Below are 16,926 nucleotides of genomic sequence, written 5' to 3'. Positions count from 1 at the left end.
CACCCTCCCGCATGCCAAGTGTATAGTCTGTGTGCATGTCCCAAGAGCAGCTAACATTGAATGAGGAGTATCATGTGGAACTGCATGGATCACACTGCTCTAGACATTCAATCTCTATATGCATTGATCATGCAGTGGTTACCATCCATTGTGCCCAATAATGCTGATGCTGCTAGAGTTCCCTCATTAGAGAGCTTTGTACTTGGGGTCTTAAGAAACCTTGTGGTTGGGGAAGGAGCCTTCTGAATATCACTGTGGGTAGTGTTTTCAGGTACTGTCAACAATTTACTGACTCAATGAAAGCTTCTTCATGTAGCGCAAAAAGAGCTGCTTTTGGGCCACAAGTCGATGGCTGGCAGCCCCATGATAAACCCCACTCACTGAAGTCATTCATCAATTGGCACTAACTGGCAAAGCTGGATGTTCTACCATCTTCTTAAAATCAGTTTTTAAAACTAACCTTAACCATACTGCTAACCTTATGCCAAACCTTACACTTAAACCCTACCCTTAAAAGGGAACTACACCACTTTTCAACCTCATTTTCATTGTATCCAATGAAATACAAGTGTCAATGTGTAAAAATGTGATTTTTGATACACTATTAGATTGGCAGTGATGTGGGGGAAAATAAAATACCCTCCTTTGGGCTAGAAACCCGTTGCAGGTTTTGAAAATCATTGTTTCTTTTAACTTTTAATCCTACACTGTGTCACAGGATAATTTTCTTATGACCATAAACTTTTTATTATTTTACCACAGATCATTGTAATGTACTGTTTTCCCACACTATATGACCAAAGTATGCCAGATAGTGAAGTGTGATTCTTCACTTCAGAGAACGCATTTCCACTGCTCTAGAGTCCAATGGCAGCTAGCTTTACACCACTTCAGCCGATGCTTGGCATTGCGCATGGTGATATTAGGCTTATGTGCGGCTGCTCGGCCATAGAAACCCATTTCATGAATCTCCCGACAAACAGTTCTTGTGCTGAAGTTGCTTTCAGGGGCAGATTGGAACTCTCTAGTGAGCGTTGCAACCGAGGACAGACTATTTTTACACGCTATGTGAATCAGCACTTGCGGTCTCCTTGTGTGGCCTGCCACTTTACGGCTGAGCCGTTGTTGCTCCTAGACATTTCCACTTCACAATATCAGCACTTACAGTTGACTGGGGCAGCTCTAGCAGGGCAGAAATATGACAAACTGACTTGTTGGAAAGGTGGCATCCTATGACTGCCACGTTGAAAGTCATTGAGCTCTTCAGTAAGGCCATTCCACTGCCAATGTTTCTCTATGTAGATTGCATGACTGTGTGCTCTATTTTATACACCTGTCAGCAACGGGTGTGGCTGAAATAGCCGAATCCACATACTTCCACAAAAGTATGTAGACACTGGTTTGGTGCTGAAGATGAGGTTGAAAAGTGGCGGAATTGCCCTTTAACCAAACTACTAACCTTATGCTTTACATTAAATATCAAAAATCTAATTGCCCAACATAATATCCCTATTCCATGTTACTCAGGTAACATAAATGAAGTTACATTCGGGGAAGGAGTTAGCGCCATCTTCAGTGACCGGAGAACAGGTATGCAACATTTTGACCTTTTAGACAGATGCCATTTCACCACAAGATGACACTGATGATGTTTGGTCTGACTAGTTTTTTCTTCTTCATAGGGTCAAAGACTGGAGAAGAAGGACGTGTCCTTCAATTGATCTCACCTGATCAGCAGTAAGTACTTATTTTTTTGATCAAAGTAAGCTTTAAACCATATAATGGTCAGAATGTTTCACCTAATTCATTTCTTGTGTTTTCAGAACTCCAGTGCCAAGGCAATGGAACGTGCAGTCCCCACTCAATCAAAAAAGAACGAGACAAATACCTCAGTAGCTATTTCTTCATGTTCTCTTCTGTCTAAACTGAACACACTTGATGTCCCATGTCAAATTGTATTGATATTTTCTTTATTTTTGTAAATGAAAATCCAGCACCCATGTCAGAATATTAGAAGTGAGTTTTATTAATCATTAACATACAGTTCAAGAATTCTCAGAGGATTTGTACCAGGCCCGAGATGGGCGTTACATTAGTTTGGTTCAGAAAAATCATGTTCTCAATCAAATAAATGTGTGAACGCTTGAAACGCTTGAACCTTCACATGATTTCAACGCCAACCTCAAGTATTGGAGAAATTGGAGGCAGATTATCAATACTGGATAGCTGGAACCTCATCAACCTTGGATTTGAGGAAAAGCGTGATTGGCAGTCAGTATTTGGCTTAGCTAGCCCCAACCATAGAACATGTATTGTAATGTCTTTCACTGTGTATTTAAAACTACATATTGCCGGTTTTGAAGAGGGCTGTTTAATTATAAAAATATCTTATTTTCAATGCCTTGGAAGTTGCCAGTGTTTTCTGGCCTTTATGGTAAATGTAGGCGGCATGCTTTAGTGTTTCTCCATCTATTTAATCCGCTAACAAACTTTGTATATATTTTCTTATTTGTCTTTACCAAAATGAATTCCCACTATTTAGGCACTATTGCATAATAAATCTCTATTTCTACTCCAATGGGGGGAAAAAAGTGTAATCCTTTAAAACAATGCTAAAAGAAAATAATCTATTTACAGAACAAAGCAGATATGTAAAAATGATTTGGGTGGGGAAATGTTCCATTCTTGTTAATGTCATCATTCCTCTCAAACGCCGTTCGTAGAGTATTAAACATGCAATTCAGGTTTTTGTGCATTTTGCAGTATTGTGATTGAGAAATACCTTTAAAATAAAATGTTAATGTGTTAGATGGCATAAAGCTGATCTACTGTTGTAATGGCAGAAGGCACTTAAGAGGAATGAGCTTTATCAAAGTACAAATGAAAACCTTAGGTACCTGTTTTGTAAAAAAAAATGTTTTGCATCTGCATTAATTGGTTTCACCTAGCAATTACTCTCTTGTAATGTTTTGTAACTCTTGGATATTAATTCATTTGGGAAAATGTCAAATACAACGTCTTAGGTCATTTACTTGAATTTGAAATTCCATGTTTTTTTTGCCTGGTGTAGAGAAGATTGTTCAGTGTAAAATGTCCTATGTGCAAACATTAGGCAGATCGTCTCTACCATGACCATGTATTTTTCAAACCATGGGAAGAGTTTCATATTGCCTCCTTGGGGACACAAACAGTTATCTATATACAATTTTTAGTCAACATAAACCCTGTATTACAAATACTCAATGTATTCCTGACATACAGCAACAACAAAAAAACTGGACAATATATTCAATATATACAAGATAAACTCAAGCATAGAAGGACACTTAAAATCAAGGATATGCAGCACTGATTGTATACAGTATTTCCCAGCTTTTGGCTGGTACTCATTGAAGCCTTTTACTGTCCAAGACACTATCTACAAACATTTCACTTTCAATATTAACATGGAAATCCCAACAGTAAATAAAATATGTAAGACTGTTCTAGAACCAAACCTTCATGGTAAAACAAGTCATTTAGTGATTTGGTGGGTGGGGGAGGAGGGTAGGAAAGGTGAAATTTTACAGCTGAATTCTGAGGGGTTGAAACTTGTTTTTCCCACAACCAAATAAAAAAGTATGCTATTATTTTACAAATATTTAAAAAAGTAAACCTTTATCTATAGGCATTTCAAAATATATTCCATCAAAAATAGTCTTGACAAATTTTGCTGATAGAAAAAAAAAAAGTTATATAAATGACAAAGGTTTGAAGCACATGTTTAAAGTAGAAATATGTCATGTTAGATTTTCTTCAGAACTTAGCTAGATGTTTTTCCCTTCCTGGCAGAACATCTTACATAAATGCTTTTCCCCAGCAGATAGTGTTAACCTTATTGAAACATGCTATAATTTTAACGTAAAAATCTCCATAATTTAGCAAAAATAAGTTGTTTGGTGATAAAAAGGTCAACAAGCGGGTTTCAATACTTATGTGTCTGTAACGATGGTTAATAGTTCTATATAGATTTGTGAAAACTTGTCACCTTTGGCAAACTTGAATTGTTTCAGACGTGCAGAGAGCTCAAGGCACATACTGTGGCAGCTCACTGGTCATCTCACACACTTAGTGAGTTCAGTCCAAAGTATCACACCTTTCCCTTCCATGCCCTTCGTCTTCAGATGACAAATGAAGATTTGTGTCGGAAGTCGCCCTAGAATAAAAGGAAGAGCAAGTAAGAAAAAGTTGGACTGCCTTGTTTAAAATATTTCGTTTTTTTCTTTACGCACCTCGTCCTCTGTCCTGACGTAGTCCACGCCGTCTCCTTTCGCTGGGGCTTTGTAACTGTCAGACACAATGGAGACATGATCAGAAGACATTTGTTGTTGCAAAAACACATTTCTAGTAAGAATTGTTCCATGCATGTTATAAAACCATATGCTGTGAGTTGACCAGGTCAAGTTGTGAAGTCAAGGCTGTTCATAAGGTCTAAATCGGCAAATGTTAAACCTCAATGAGCCATGACCCATTGCCGCTCCGCTCAAGAGGAAGTCTCACTCACTTGTTTCCTGTCTGTTTCTGGCTGATGAAGTAGCCTCGCTTGTACGCACAGCAGATGCCCACTGTTATACACAATAGCACCACCACCACCACCAGCACTCCCAGGATGATCCCGGCAATATTGATGTTATCTGGGGAGAAACAACAGGAAGAATGAAGAATTTATGTTGAGGTATCTTCAACTGGAATAACATGCTTCAACATGTAGGTTTGGGCGATATACTGTATACTGGGGTATTTAGAAATACCGACAGTGTGATTTTCAATACTGTTTTTAACCCATTGCTTATAACTAAGTTAAGTATAACTATATGAAATCTAAGATGTGTCAAATAAATTATATCCAGCTCAGGGCCCCAGCTATGCATTTGGTTTGCTAACTTGCTAGTGGCTAGATGTCAAGATCAAGCTTCTTGGTTACAGCATAGACATTCAATCCCCTCCTGGATCAAGATCCCTGTTGACTAAATTGTTTTGTGCTTGTTTTTATTTTTGTCACCCCGTGTGTGCAAATTCATTAATACTGTATACCCCCGTATGGTACAGAAACGGTATGAAAATCTAGATACCGCCCAACCCTAGTGTGTTGTGTAACTTGTATACAACTGTGTCAGCTGTCAAACAGACTTACAGACTTCCATCGTCTGCGGTCCACATTCTGAGTGACCCGCGTCGTTCTTTGCTCGGCAGAAGTACTCTCCTGAGTCGTCCTTTCTGACAGCACTGAATTTCTGAAGAGGAAAACCCAACAGTATAACCGGTGTCCTTTTGTTCTGGTGTATGTACAGATGCTGTAAAATATATTGGCACCCGTGGCACTATACAATGGAGTGCAGTGTTCAGAATGTTCCGTTTTTTCTTTTAAAAACTGGTTGACTGGCTATGTTTAACCTGTAGGCACCTGCAAACTCACCACAGTTGAGGAATTACACAGTAAATGCAAATCATTGCCTCCAACCAAATTAATTCGAATTTAGAAAAATGTTGTCCATTTTTGGACTTTGTAGTGAAACATTTTAGTTTAAATTATTAGTTGTTTTGGTCCTATGCAGTTGTAAATCAAACAAATGCACATGTAAAAACATAGTTTTTCAAATGTCAACTTATTTTCGAAGAAATAGTAAATCCTGCAAGTGTGCCAATATATTTTATTGCATGTGGTAAAGTGCCAGTTTATAACGAGGTCCAATTGGGATTAGGTGGAACTGTCACCAAAAAGAGTTGTGATGAGCTTTGATGTTCAACAGATATCCCTTCAGTTTTCGTATGCTGTCTCCCATCACATTTGAACCCAGGCTAATGATGTCTTGTCCTCTAATTCTAGTCCTGTTGATAGTTAGTTAGTTGGCTTTTGGTTAGTTGGATACGAAACGCAGATTTGGCAGCGTAAACTGGAGGTCTTCAAGTAAAAGGGGCCGGTGTAGCATGTAATAGGGTGTGACTCCCTGGAAGTATGTCAGTGACAGCCAGGCCAACCTTTAGAGGCTAGTGTGAAGGTTGAGTGGAGAGCCTGGGGGCGAGCCATTGACTGTGTCTGGCTGAGCAGGGGAGAGGGAGTTCAGGAATGTGCCAACGAGGACTGCAAATTCCCCTCATGCCTCAATCCCCTGTGCACCATCAACTGTTTCCCCAAAATATCCACACCTACCCCCACAGCCTCGCCCTGCCCTAGAGTCCCCTTCCCTCCCAGTCCTCACACAAAAACACACACTTACCAGGGTTCCAGTTTCGGCGTTGAGCATGTAGGAGGAGTTGAAGAACTTGGGGCTGGTCTTGGGGTCATCGGGGATCTCCTCCTTGTTGCGAAACCACTGGTATTGAGACTTGGGGAAACCTTCATCCTCCACGCAGCGGAGCTCCGCCGCCTTCCCCACAGGCACCGATTTGGGGACAGCACATTTCGGCACCACTGGCTTCACTGTGGACACAAACACATATTCAGCAATGGCAACATTCAGCATCTGAACGTGTCAAATCAGCACAACCCATGATACACATTCGGTTATAGTTACTAGGCCAATGAATGACCTCTGAGAATGGGTACGCGTCTTTTGCTCCGTGCCAAACCCTGTCAACTAAACACACGGCACTTTCCATCTTTAGCGATGCTATTTAGCGGGGATGCAGTTTCAGAGGTTTCCCTATATAGCCCAGAACACGCCTTTGCGGCAGGGACAGGCCAGTCACAACGCATCCTCATACGTGTGCCAAAGAGTTGGCCTGACCTACAAAAAAGTTTCAGCTTACAGCATTGAAAGTAGTAGCCTCTGAGGCTGTTTGTAGGGACAATGAGTATGTTCATTGTGTTTTGTATGTTATGAAGCATAACTTCCAAAAGCAACAAGGTTTAAGACTAAGAGCAAATATTTTGGCAGTGAAATTATGAGATGCATTAAAGAACTGCATCGCAAATGACTTGGCAAACATGCAATTTCAGCTAGGTAGTGGCAATTCTTCCTTCCCCAAACATGCCATTTCAGTCATAGCCACAGGGTGATGTATCTTTGTGTTGGTGTAAAGTCTTAAATTTGTTCTGGCTTCAATATTATACCAGTTTACTTTAGTAATACAACTAATACTGTGATTATGGTGCAAAAAGCTAGTGGTGTGTTGAGTAGATGTGAGTTGAAGCGGCTGACATACCTACCTCTTATGACAAGGTTGATCAAAATCTCATCAAAGGTTTTCTGGTCAATTGGGGCGGTGACTTCGCAACGATAACTGGCTGAGTCTGATCTTGTGGCATTGGTTATCACTAATGTTGCAGGCTCTCTGATCCTTGCTCTGCCCTCCAAATCTCCTGCAGGAGAAAAAAAAAACACTTTAAGTTCCCGCTGATTTTAATACAGACATAATTGATGAGTATAGAACAGAATGTCATTCCCTTATTAGTCAGAACTGTAAGATGATCAGATATTTTTTTTGTCCCTTTGTGTCACTTTGATATTGATATTAGTGAAGATGACATTGACAAAGCACTCAGTTGAGTCTGTTACCTGAGATCTTCTTCTCAAAGTAGACATAACTGGGCTCCCCATCCTTAATTTTCTTCCATTCGATTCTGGGGTCGTTTGTGGAGATGGACTCTATCAAACAGGACAATTCGATAGCTACCAGATGAGAAGAGAGGAAATTAGATGCAAGGCTTTCAAAATGAAGAACCAAAGGATTGATGTTGTTTGGTGGTTCTGGTTCTTTAGTGTCAAGTCAAAGTCAAGCACATCGGTGTATTCATTACGACATCTCTATTGGCTCTTACATTCAAACTCGTTGGCCCATGGCGCATCGTTCGTTGTTTTCAGAATCACTGCCAACACGTTGAAGTAACCTGCAAAACAGGAAGGAGGAGGAAGAAACATAAGTCTCACAGTCACACGAACTTTGCCATCACACTGATGATCTCACAAACTACGTGTGAGCTGTGCCTGTTTGCCGGGCTATGGTTGGTGAGCTCGCTGTTACGCCCCCATTAAGGTTGTTTCTAACCAGTTAGCTCATCCAAAATTCCAGCAGCTAAATTAACATCAATCCCCTCGTCCAGTCTACCACCCCACCCAGACGCATTCTTCATTCTTCCCAGTGTACCATGGCCTGGATCTGTTACCTTCCATTTTTAGTCTGGCGGGGCGAACCGACGTGGACTTAAGGGGGGGCACAGTTTCTACGCACTGTGAGTAATTGTGCAGGGAGGCGCATGCCCTTCTCGGCGCGAGCTCTCCCATGCCAGTGGCAGCCTAGCAGCCTGCCCGGCCCATCTCTCTCTCTCTCCCTCTCTGGGCCTGACGCGAGTGCCCATGTGGCAGTAATGGGCCATGGGAGTGGGCACTGCTGAATCATCCCGACAGGCCATTCCTCCACACATGCATACCAACCCAGTCACACAACCATGAATAGTCTCCCTGAGACTCAGATGATGCTTAGGCTCAAGTAGCTGCTGGTCAAGGTCACAGAGGCTTGGTCAGTTAGCTCGAGTGAACTGCATGTCAGTGTGAATGACTGACCTACTAGGGATAGTTCACCCAAATTACAAATGGACATATTGGTTTCCTTAACCTGTAGGGCCGGGACGATACCAGTATCGCTATATTTTTTCCATGGAAAAAAATGCAAACATGAAGCAGACCTTACTCTTTGGTCTGTTAAAAACCTCCTATATGAATAATATTGTGTGCTATAGCTTGGAAAATAAATACATGTGACTCTGGATGACAATATAATGCTTGTTTTCAAGCTGTTTTTCAAAAAAAGTTCAATCTGCTTCGTGTTTTATTTCCTTGCCACGATACTAACGAGTACCGCGATACTGGTATTGTCCCGGGCCTAGTAAGCAGTCTATGGACAAGGTATGCCAGCAATCCATGCTTTGGTTTAGTTTCCCTGGCACTGTTTCCAAATTCCATTCAGGACATGGTACCGATATTAGCATTTTTCACACATCGTATTCAAATCATTTGTAAGTGACTTTGTGGCGCTTTACTATCAATTTTTAGATGCTTTCGGATGATTTGGACATGATGCACCAAATATGCTAATATCGGTACCATGACTTGAATGGGACTTGTGCCACAAAACAGTGCTAGAGAAACTAAACCAAATAATTGATTTCTGTCATACCTTGTCCATAGACTGCTTACAGGGTAAGGAAACCAATGTGTAATATGTCAACTATCCCTTTTTATTTCCTGCATTGTGTGCCACTCCCCACTGCCAACCCCTAACTTTACTGTTCCACTCTATTAGATTGTTTCTCCTGGTGACGCACTTTGACTGAGGCCAGTGGCTACTTCACCTGACTGAAAACAATAACCAACTCCAACTCTGTGGGCGTTTTCATTAAGTGGTTATCTCCAGGAACCTTGCTGATCCAGTAACCCGGCTTGGTGCCCCATTGCGTCCCAGCTCCCCATCCCTGTCTAAAGAAAGAGGCCTAAGTGCCCCTGTCCATTAAAAAGACAGGAGCACATTTAGAGCCTTTTACCGGCTGAGTTCACCGGGCCTCTGCTGACACAATGAATTAGCAAGACACCACACAGTTCTTTCACACAATAAGGCGAGTCTGCGACCTGAAGAGACAAGTCTGTCTGAAAGCATAAGGTTACAGATCCTTTGGTAGACTTTTCCCCAGGAAACTCTCCTCACACCCAGGCATTAGTAGGTGTATTTCCTGTCCCCCTCACCCGGGTCCTGCTAAGTCAATGTCAGTCTCATACAAGTTCCCTGCTAACTATCCAAAGCACGCATGGGTGTGGGAGCTGTTTGGGGTCGCCCTCTAAAGCAGACTGGGTAAGCTGCTTACCCTAAGGTCTCTGAGATCGTTACTAGACCACAGCTTGTTTACCTTATGTCGTCAGTTTAAACAACAGGCTATACATTGTCCCACGGGCTGAAAAAGGTGAATATTCACCCGCTTAACTTAATATAAGATGAAACATTTAATGAAATGTAAAGTTCAGGAGTGGGAGTGATGGAAAGGAAGGACTATAAGTAACTCTTTAGTGTAGGCCTTTAAAGCTTTAATGTTCCCCCATTGCTAATGTTAATTGCTATGAATCTTTAATAGCAATATTTTGGGTTTTGTCTCTCGAGATGTGATCCATTTCATACAGTTCTAGTTAAACAAAGACAACACAAGTTAGGCCCTGAGAGTAAAAAGTTCTACATTTATATATGTATATACAGTGGCAAGAAAAACTATGTGAACCCTTTGGAATTACCTGGATTTCTGCATAAATTGGTCATCAAATTTGATCTGATCTTCATCTAAGTCACAACAATAGACACACACAGTGTGCTTAAACTTAATAACACACAAATTATTCTATTTTTCTTGTCTATATTGAATACATAATTTAAACATTCACACTAGGTTGGAAAAAGAATGTGAACCCCTAGGCTAATGACTTCTCCAAAAGCTAATTGGAGTCAGAAGTCAGCTAACCTGGAGTCCAATCAATGAGACGAGGCTGGAGATGTTGGTTAGAGCTGCCTTGCCCTATAAAAACACAAATTTGAGTTTGCTATTCACAAGAAGCATTGCCTGATGTGAACCATGCCTCGATCAAAAGATATCTCAGAAGGTTAAGAATTGTTGACTTGCATAAAGCTGGAAAGGGTTACAAAAGTATCTCTAAAAGCCTTGATGTTCATCAGTCCACTGTAAGACAAATTGTCTATAAATGTAGAAAGTTCAGCACTGTTGCTACTCTCCCTAGGAGTGGCCGTCCAACAAAGATGACTGCAAGAGCACGGTTCAGAATGCTCAATGAGGTTAATAAGAATCCTAGTGTCAGCTAAATACTTATAGAAATCTCTGGAACATGCTAACATCTCTGTTGACGAGTCTACGATACGTAAAACACTAAATAAGAATGGTGTTCATGGGAGGACACCACGGAAGAAGCCACTGCTGTCCAAAAGAAAACTGCTGCATGTCTGAAGTCCGCAAAAGTGCACCTGGATGTTCCACAGCGCTACTGGCAAAATATTCTGTGGGCAGATGAAACTACAGTTTAGTTGTTTGGAAGGAACACACAACATTGTGTGGAGAAAAAAGGCACAGCACACCAACATCAAAACCTCATCTCAACTGTAAAGTATGGTGGAGGGAGCATCATGGTTTGGGGCTGCTTTGCTGCCTCGGGGCCTGAACAGCTTGCTAGCATCTACGGAAAAATTCATTCCCAAGTTTATCAAGAATTGTTGCGGGAGAATGTTAGGCTATCTGACTGACAATTTAAGCTCAACAGAAGTTGGGTGACGCAACAGGAGACCGACCCAAAACACAAAAGTAAATCAATAACAGAATGGCTTCAACAGAAGAAAATACGCCTTCTGGAGTGGCCCAGTCAGAGTCCTGACCTCAACCCGATTGAGATGCTGTGGCATGACCTCAAGAGAGAACTTCACACCAGACATCCCAAGAATATTGCTGAACTGAAACAGTTTTGTAAAGAGGAATGGTCCAAAATTCCTCCTGACATTTGTGCAGGTCTGAGCCGCAACTACAGAAAACGCTTGGTTGAGGTTATTGCTGCCAAAGGAGGATCAACCAGTTATTACATCCAAGGGTTCACATACTTTCTCCACCCTGCATTGTGAATGTATAATTGTTTGTGTGTTATTAGTTTAAGCAGACTGTGTTTGTCTGTTGTTGTGACCTAGATGAAGATCAAATCACATTTTTGACCAATTTATGCAGAAATCCAGGTATTTCCAAATGGTTCACATACTTTTTCTTGACACTATACAAACTCAGGAAAAAAATAAATGTCCCTTTTTCAGGACCCTGTCTTTCAAAGATAATTAGTAAAAATCCAAATAACTTCACAGATCTTCAATGTAAAGGGTTTAAACACTGTTTCCCATGCTTGTTCAATGAACATGCACCTGTGGAATGGTCATTAAGACACTAACAGTTTACAGACGGTATGCAATTAAGGTCACAGTTATGAAAACTTAGGACACTAAAGAGGCATTTCTACTGACTCTGAAAAACACCAAAAGAAAGATGCCCAGGGTCCCTGCTCATCTGCGTGAACATACCTTACGCATGCTGCAAGGAGGCATGAGGACTGCAGATGTGACCAGGGCAATAAATTGCAATGTCCATACTGTGAGATGCCTAAGGCAGCGCTACAGGGAGACAGGATGGACAGCTGATCGTCCTTGCAGTGGCAGACCACGTGTAACAACACCTGCACAGGATCGGTACATCCGAACATCACACCTGCGGGACAGGTACAGGATGGCAACAACAACTGCCCGAGTTACACCAGGAATGCACAATCCCTCAATCAGTGCTCAGACTGTCCGCAATAGGCTGAAAGGCTGGACTGAGGGCTTGTAGGCCTGTTGTAAGGCAGGTCCTCACCAGACATCACCAGCAACAACGTCGCCTATGGGCACAAACCCACCACCGTCGCTGGACCAAACAGGACTGGCAAAAAGTGCTCTTCACTGACGAGTCGCGGTTTTGTCTCACCAGGGGTGCTGGTCGGATTCGCGTTTATCATCGAAGGAATGAGTGTTACACCGAGGCCTGTTCTCTGGAGCGAGATCAATTTGCAGGTGGATGGTCGGTCATGGCCTGGGGCGGTGTGTCACAGTATCATCAGACTGAGCTTGTTGTCATTGCAGGCAATCTCAACGCTGTGCGTTACAGGGAAGACATCCTCCTACCTCATGTGGTACCCTTCCTGCCGGCTCATCCTGACATGACCCTCCAGCATGACAATGCCACCAGCCATACTGCTCGTTCTGTGCGTGATTTCCTGCAAGACAGGAATGTCAGTGTTCTGCCATGGCCAGCGACGAGCCCGGATCTCAATTCCATTGCGCACGTCTGGGACCTGTTGGATCAGAGGGTGAGGGATAGGGTCATTCCCCCCAGAAATGTCCAGGAACTTGCAGGTGCCTTGGTGGAAGAGTGGGGTAACATCTCACAGCAAGAACCGGCAAATCTGGTGCAGTCCATGAGGAGGAAATGCACTGCAGTACTTAATGCAGCTGGTGGCCGCACCAGATACTGACTGTTATTTTGACCCCCCCCCCCCCCCCCCCTTTGTTTAAGGACACATTATTTAATTTCTGTTAGTCACATGTCTGTGGAACTTGTTCAGTTTATGTCTCAGTTGTTGAATCTTGTTATGTTCATACAAATATTTACACATGTTAAGTTTGCTGAAAATAAACGCAGTTGACAGTGAGAGGACGTTTCTTTAGTTTTGAGTTTATATATATATATAAAGCATTAAAAGTGACATGGCATAAATGCAGTATGAAACAGTATTCTCTAACAATACTTCAGTGATTAAATTCACTGATTAAAAGACAGAAATATACTAATTGTAGGCACCAGCATTGCACAATTAGCTGTCAAATTAGCTACTGTATTTGTAAACTGAAACATCAAATAGTTTTGTCAAAGCCTGCATGTCATTCACATATTCCACAATATTGAGGGACAAGTTGAAAGTGTTCAGGCGGAAATAATAGAATAGCTCCACGTAGAAAAAATGCATTTGCTTGTTTGGTAACTCGCTAATTCCTCTGACAAGCCCTTGCAGCCATGGTTATGTGGCAAAATGTATTTTTGAAATGTCAACTCCTTGATTGGAATAGTCACAGAGGGAGAGATTCTCAACTGAGAAAATCAATTCTATAGTAGAATTGGTGCAGAATAAAGATGAATATCAATCACCACTTTCCTATATATTTCTAGCTATATGCAATCTTATTTGCACAACTGCAGACATTTCTTCCCCCCTCAGAGTTCAATTATGCATGTATGCAGGAGTGTATGTTAATGAGAGAATTATATAGGCCAAGTATCTCATGGTAAAGCATGATAAAATAAAACAAAAACCTGTTGATTGTGTGCTCATTAAAACAAAGCCACAAAAGCTTACTTAAATATATCACTTTGCACAATAGTATTTTGTCTTTGATTTCACCAAACAGCTTTCTTTTTGTTTTGACCAGCTAATGGACTAGCTTAGGCAAGCCCCTGTTCCATCTTCTTTGATAACTCAAGACAGTATTAGGTGCAGGTTTGGTGCTTAAGTGAGCTTGATACTCCGATAAAAGGTTGTGAGGTTTGCCTTAGAAGCAGTTGTCCAGGATAAAGGGTGCAAAAACCCTAGTCAAAATGAATAACTTTAAAGTCTACATCCAGACCACAATATTAAAGTCAAAACTCTCTTGGTGAGTGCAGAAGGCAGCTTTTTAATCAACACACTAAATAATACTGTGAAAATATACTGTCCCTGACAAGTCCCGATGTTTGGTAATTTACACACAGTCTTGTCTGCAAGCAGGATGGCTGAATTCTTAATCATTTCCCAGGGTTGGTAGGTGAGGCTAGATGAACAAAACAAGAAATGGAGCAGATCCAGCAGGCCGGGACCTTGGTTGAACATACATCCTCTTAACAATTACATTCTCCTGAGCATTTGCACGGCAACAGATGGAGCTTTCCTGATGGGGCATTAGCGGAGAGGCGGCAGTGGCCAGGAAAGTGTTCGAGGACTAAGCGGCAATAAGGAAGTGATGACTGTGCACTGTGGGACAGGTGTCTCCTGTCTCTCTTCCCTTCCCCTGTCTGCCTCATTATGACCTATGGCCCCTCTGTCATCCTGTCTGTTCTCTCTCTCTCTCTCTCTGCCCTCCCCTGAGAAAGATTCTAAGGTCTTGACCGCTTCCCAGTGCCATGATGCATCCCCTAACACCTACGTCTGAGAGGCTGCTGTAGTGTTTCCCACTGTCTTCATATACAGTAGATGGCCAGGTATTTGCGGTGTGTGTGTGCCTGTGTGTGTAGTTTAAGCCCTCAAACCATGCAGGTGCTCCGTGACCTACATTACCCTGTCTTTCCTTCTCTCTTTCTCGTCTTCCTGGCAGGGCACAGCTGTGTGCGATCTGGCAATCTGCATGGAAGTATTTTAATCTCCCTCGCCCTTCTCAAGAAGGACGGCTGGTTCTTCTTGGTAATCTTAGTGTAATGCCCTGATAAAACCCCAGGCTTTGCGATGCTGAATAAAACAATAGATGAGGGACTGGAGACAAAAGCTATCCCTTGGCTTCGTTTAGAATTATACACAGATGACATGGATGGTAATTGAACTGAGGACGAGAGAATGGATGCCTGCATGTGAATTGGCTCCTAGCTTTCTGTGGTGTTACTATTGGAAAAATCAACAAGATTTCCCCTTCTGCTAGTAAAAGAAAGTTATAGAGGAGTGTGACGTCATAAATGGAGGGGTTCATTAAGCTTCCCAGTGAAATCCCCAAAGTAACAATTCTGCCTGGCACCTCTGCGAGATACACCCACATCCCTTTAAAAAACGCAGACATCAAAGTACCTCGTTTTGAAAATGATCTGCTAGTTGCTGTTTTTCGAAGCTTTGTTCATGTGAGGCTACACCCCTTTGGAACACACACGTGATTAGCGATCACATGGGACTTGGAAAATGGGCAGAATCTGCTTTGACACATCTCGTCAGTGAACATTGAGCACATCCCGTTCATTCAGCAACGCATGAAGCAGATAATATTCCTTGTTATTTTTTAACTGCTGCATTGATTTAATTCCCCCAAGAGGAGGGCTGTTTGTTCGCTGAGCAAGTGGTGCCCACGGAACAATGCATTATCCTCCTCACTCAGCGACGGCAATTGGATGGGATGTGTTTTTGTGCTCTGCAACTTCCACTCCGTATGTGGATTGTGTTAAAATAGGCTCTATCCCAGTGCTAAGACATATACAGTCCAGTATAACACTCCGCAAGACTTAAGAACTCTTCTCCCTCCGCTTCCCTAAAAGGCTCTGCAATGCTGCATGTCGTCCATGGTGTGTAGTGGGTCACACATTCTCCAATTCAACCACCCGGGTAACTGCCCTCCTGTACCTCCACAGTATCTTGGCCTGGAGAGTGTTTTACTTGTAGCTGAGAGGGTCTATGTGAACACTTGGAATTTCTTCAAAGAGAGTAAATATTTATCTTTGCAAGCACAACTAGGTTACAGTTTTTGTCACCACATACTTGAACACAGAGTTTTCTTTGGTCGATGCTGCAAGAAATTAACTGGCAGGCCCCTCATGAAATGTGCATGCTAAACCAGATTGTGGTTTGAGTTAGGTTTATCCCAGAAAATCCAAATGCTTTCACAAGACTGTCAGACAGGATAGTTTTCAAAAAATATATTTTTTAAACATTTTACCCCTGGGCGATGCCAATTCTCACTTAGCTTAGTTGCTAATCTCTATCTGGATGCAAAGCCAGACTAATGAATTAATAAATGGACATTTACATTCCATACAACATAAGCTCCTTGCTAAGAAAATATTTTGCACTGATTCCACTGATTCCAAACAAATCATGCTCCAGTTTCCACAGTTTCCACAGAGAAAGTGGCTGAACTGACCTCAAGTCCTCTGTGAAAATAACAACCTCTAACAACAACAATAGGAGGGACTGGTTTTAGGGCTAAGCTCGCAGGCCAAGTGACCGCAGGTTGTGTGGTCACAGCTGTGGTCATCCGGCAGTGGCGGTCACTCTCGCCAGCTGACTTGTCTGGTCAACTTTCTTATCCCCCTCACCCCTATTTTTACCCTTCCACCCACAGTTTAACATTATGGGATGGGGGGATACATAGTGGCGAGGGCACACTGAAGCCTCTTTACATAAGCACTGAAGATTACCACCGTGGGCCCACTATTACCATACCAGAAGTCTTATGTCGAATTTCATCTCTTTTCTTTGGCCTATCGAAAAGTGCCACTTCTGTTCTTATTGAATGACACTAATAAACTCTGGTTTCAATAAAACACTGAATCCATCTGTTCATCCACCAAGCTTGAGCTCTGACCAGATATTCTGAAATGAAAGG

At 42.1% G+C, this 16,926-nt stretch overlaps 2 protein-coding genes across 2 annotated transcripts in view; one reads left to right on the top strand and one right to left on the bottom strand.

Annotated features, from left to right (window-relative positions):
- ncapd3 (non-SMC condensin II complex, subunit D3) overlaps positions 1–3,037 on the top strand; it is a 37,763-nt gene extending 34,726 nt beyond the window's left edge. Inside the window, exons 33-35 of the mRNA XM_020465128.2 lie at positions 1,528–1,590; positions 1,683–1,737; positions 1,824–3,037. Of these exons, the coding sequence (XP_020320717.1) occupies positions 1,528–1,590; positions 1,683–1,737; positions 1,824–1,896 (191 nt within the window). The 3' untranslated portion in view covers positions 1,897–3,037. The remainder of the gene's footprint in view (positions 1–1,527; positions 1,591–1,682; positions 1,738–1,823) is intronic.
- The window catches only part of LOC109873473 (junctional adhesion molecule C), a 40,910-nt gene continuing 25,986 nt past the window's right edge, over positions 2,003–16,926 (bottom strand). Inside the window, exons 2-9 of the mRNA XM_020465129.2 lie at positions 7,802–7,870; positions 7,539–7,652; positions 7,190–7,342; positions 6,258–6,460; positions 5,174–5,273; positions 4,544–4,673; positions 4,272–4,326; positions 2,003–4,195 (exon numbers count right to left, since the gene is read on the bottom strand). Of these exons, the coding sequence (XP_020320718.1) occupies positions 4,160–4,195; positions 4,272–4,326; positions 4,544–4,673; positions 5,174–5,273; positions 6,258–6,460; positions 7,190–7,342; positions 7,539–7,652; positions 7,802–7,870 (860 nt within the window). The 3' untranslated portion in view covers positions 2,003–4,159. The remainder of the gene's footprint in view (positions 4,196–4,271; positions 4,327–4,543; positions 4,674–5,173; positions 5,274–6,257; positions 6,461–7,189; positions 7,343–7,538; positions 7,653–7,801; positions 7,871–16,926) is intronic.

The sequence above is a fragment of the Oncorhynchus kisutch genome, linkage group LG28 (genome assembly GCF_002021735.2).
Source record: "Oncorhynchus kisutch isolate 150728-3 linkage group LG28, Okis_V2, whole genome shotgun sequence".
NCBI lineage: Eukaryota > Metazoa > Chordata > Actinopteri > Salmoniformes > Salmonidae > Oncorhynchus > Oncorhynchus kisutch.
Note: the sequence above shows the minus strand (reverse complement) of the source record. Positions and strands in the feature narration are given on the sequence as shown.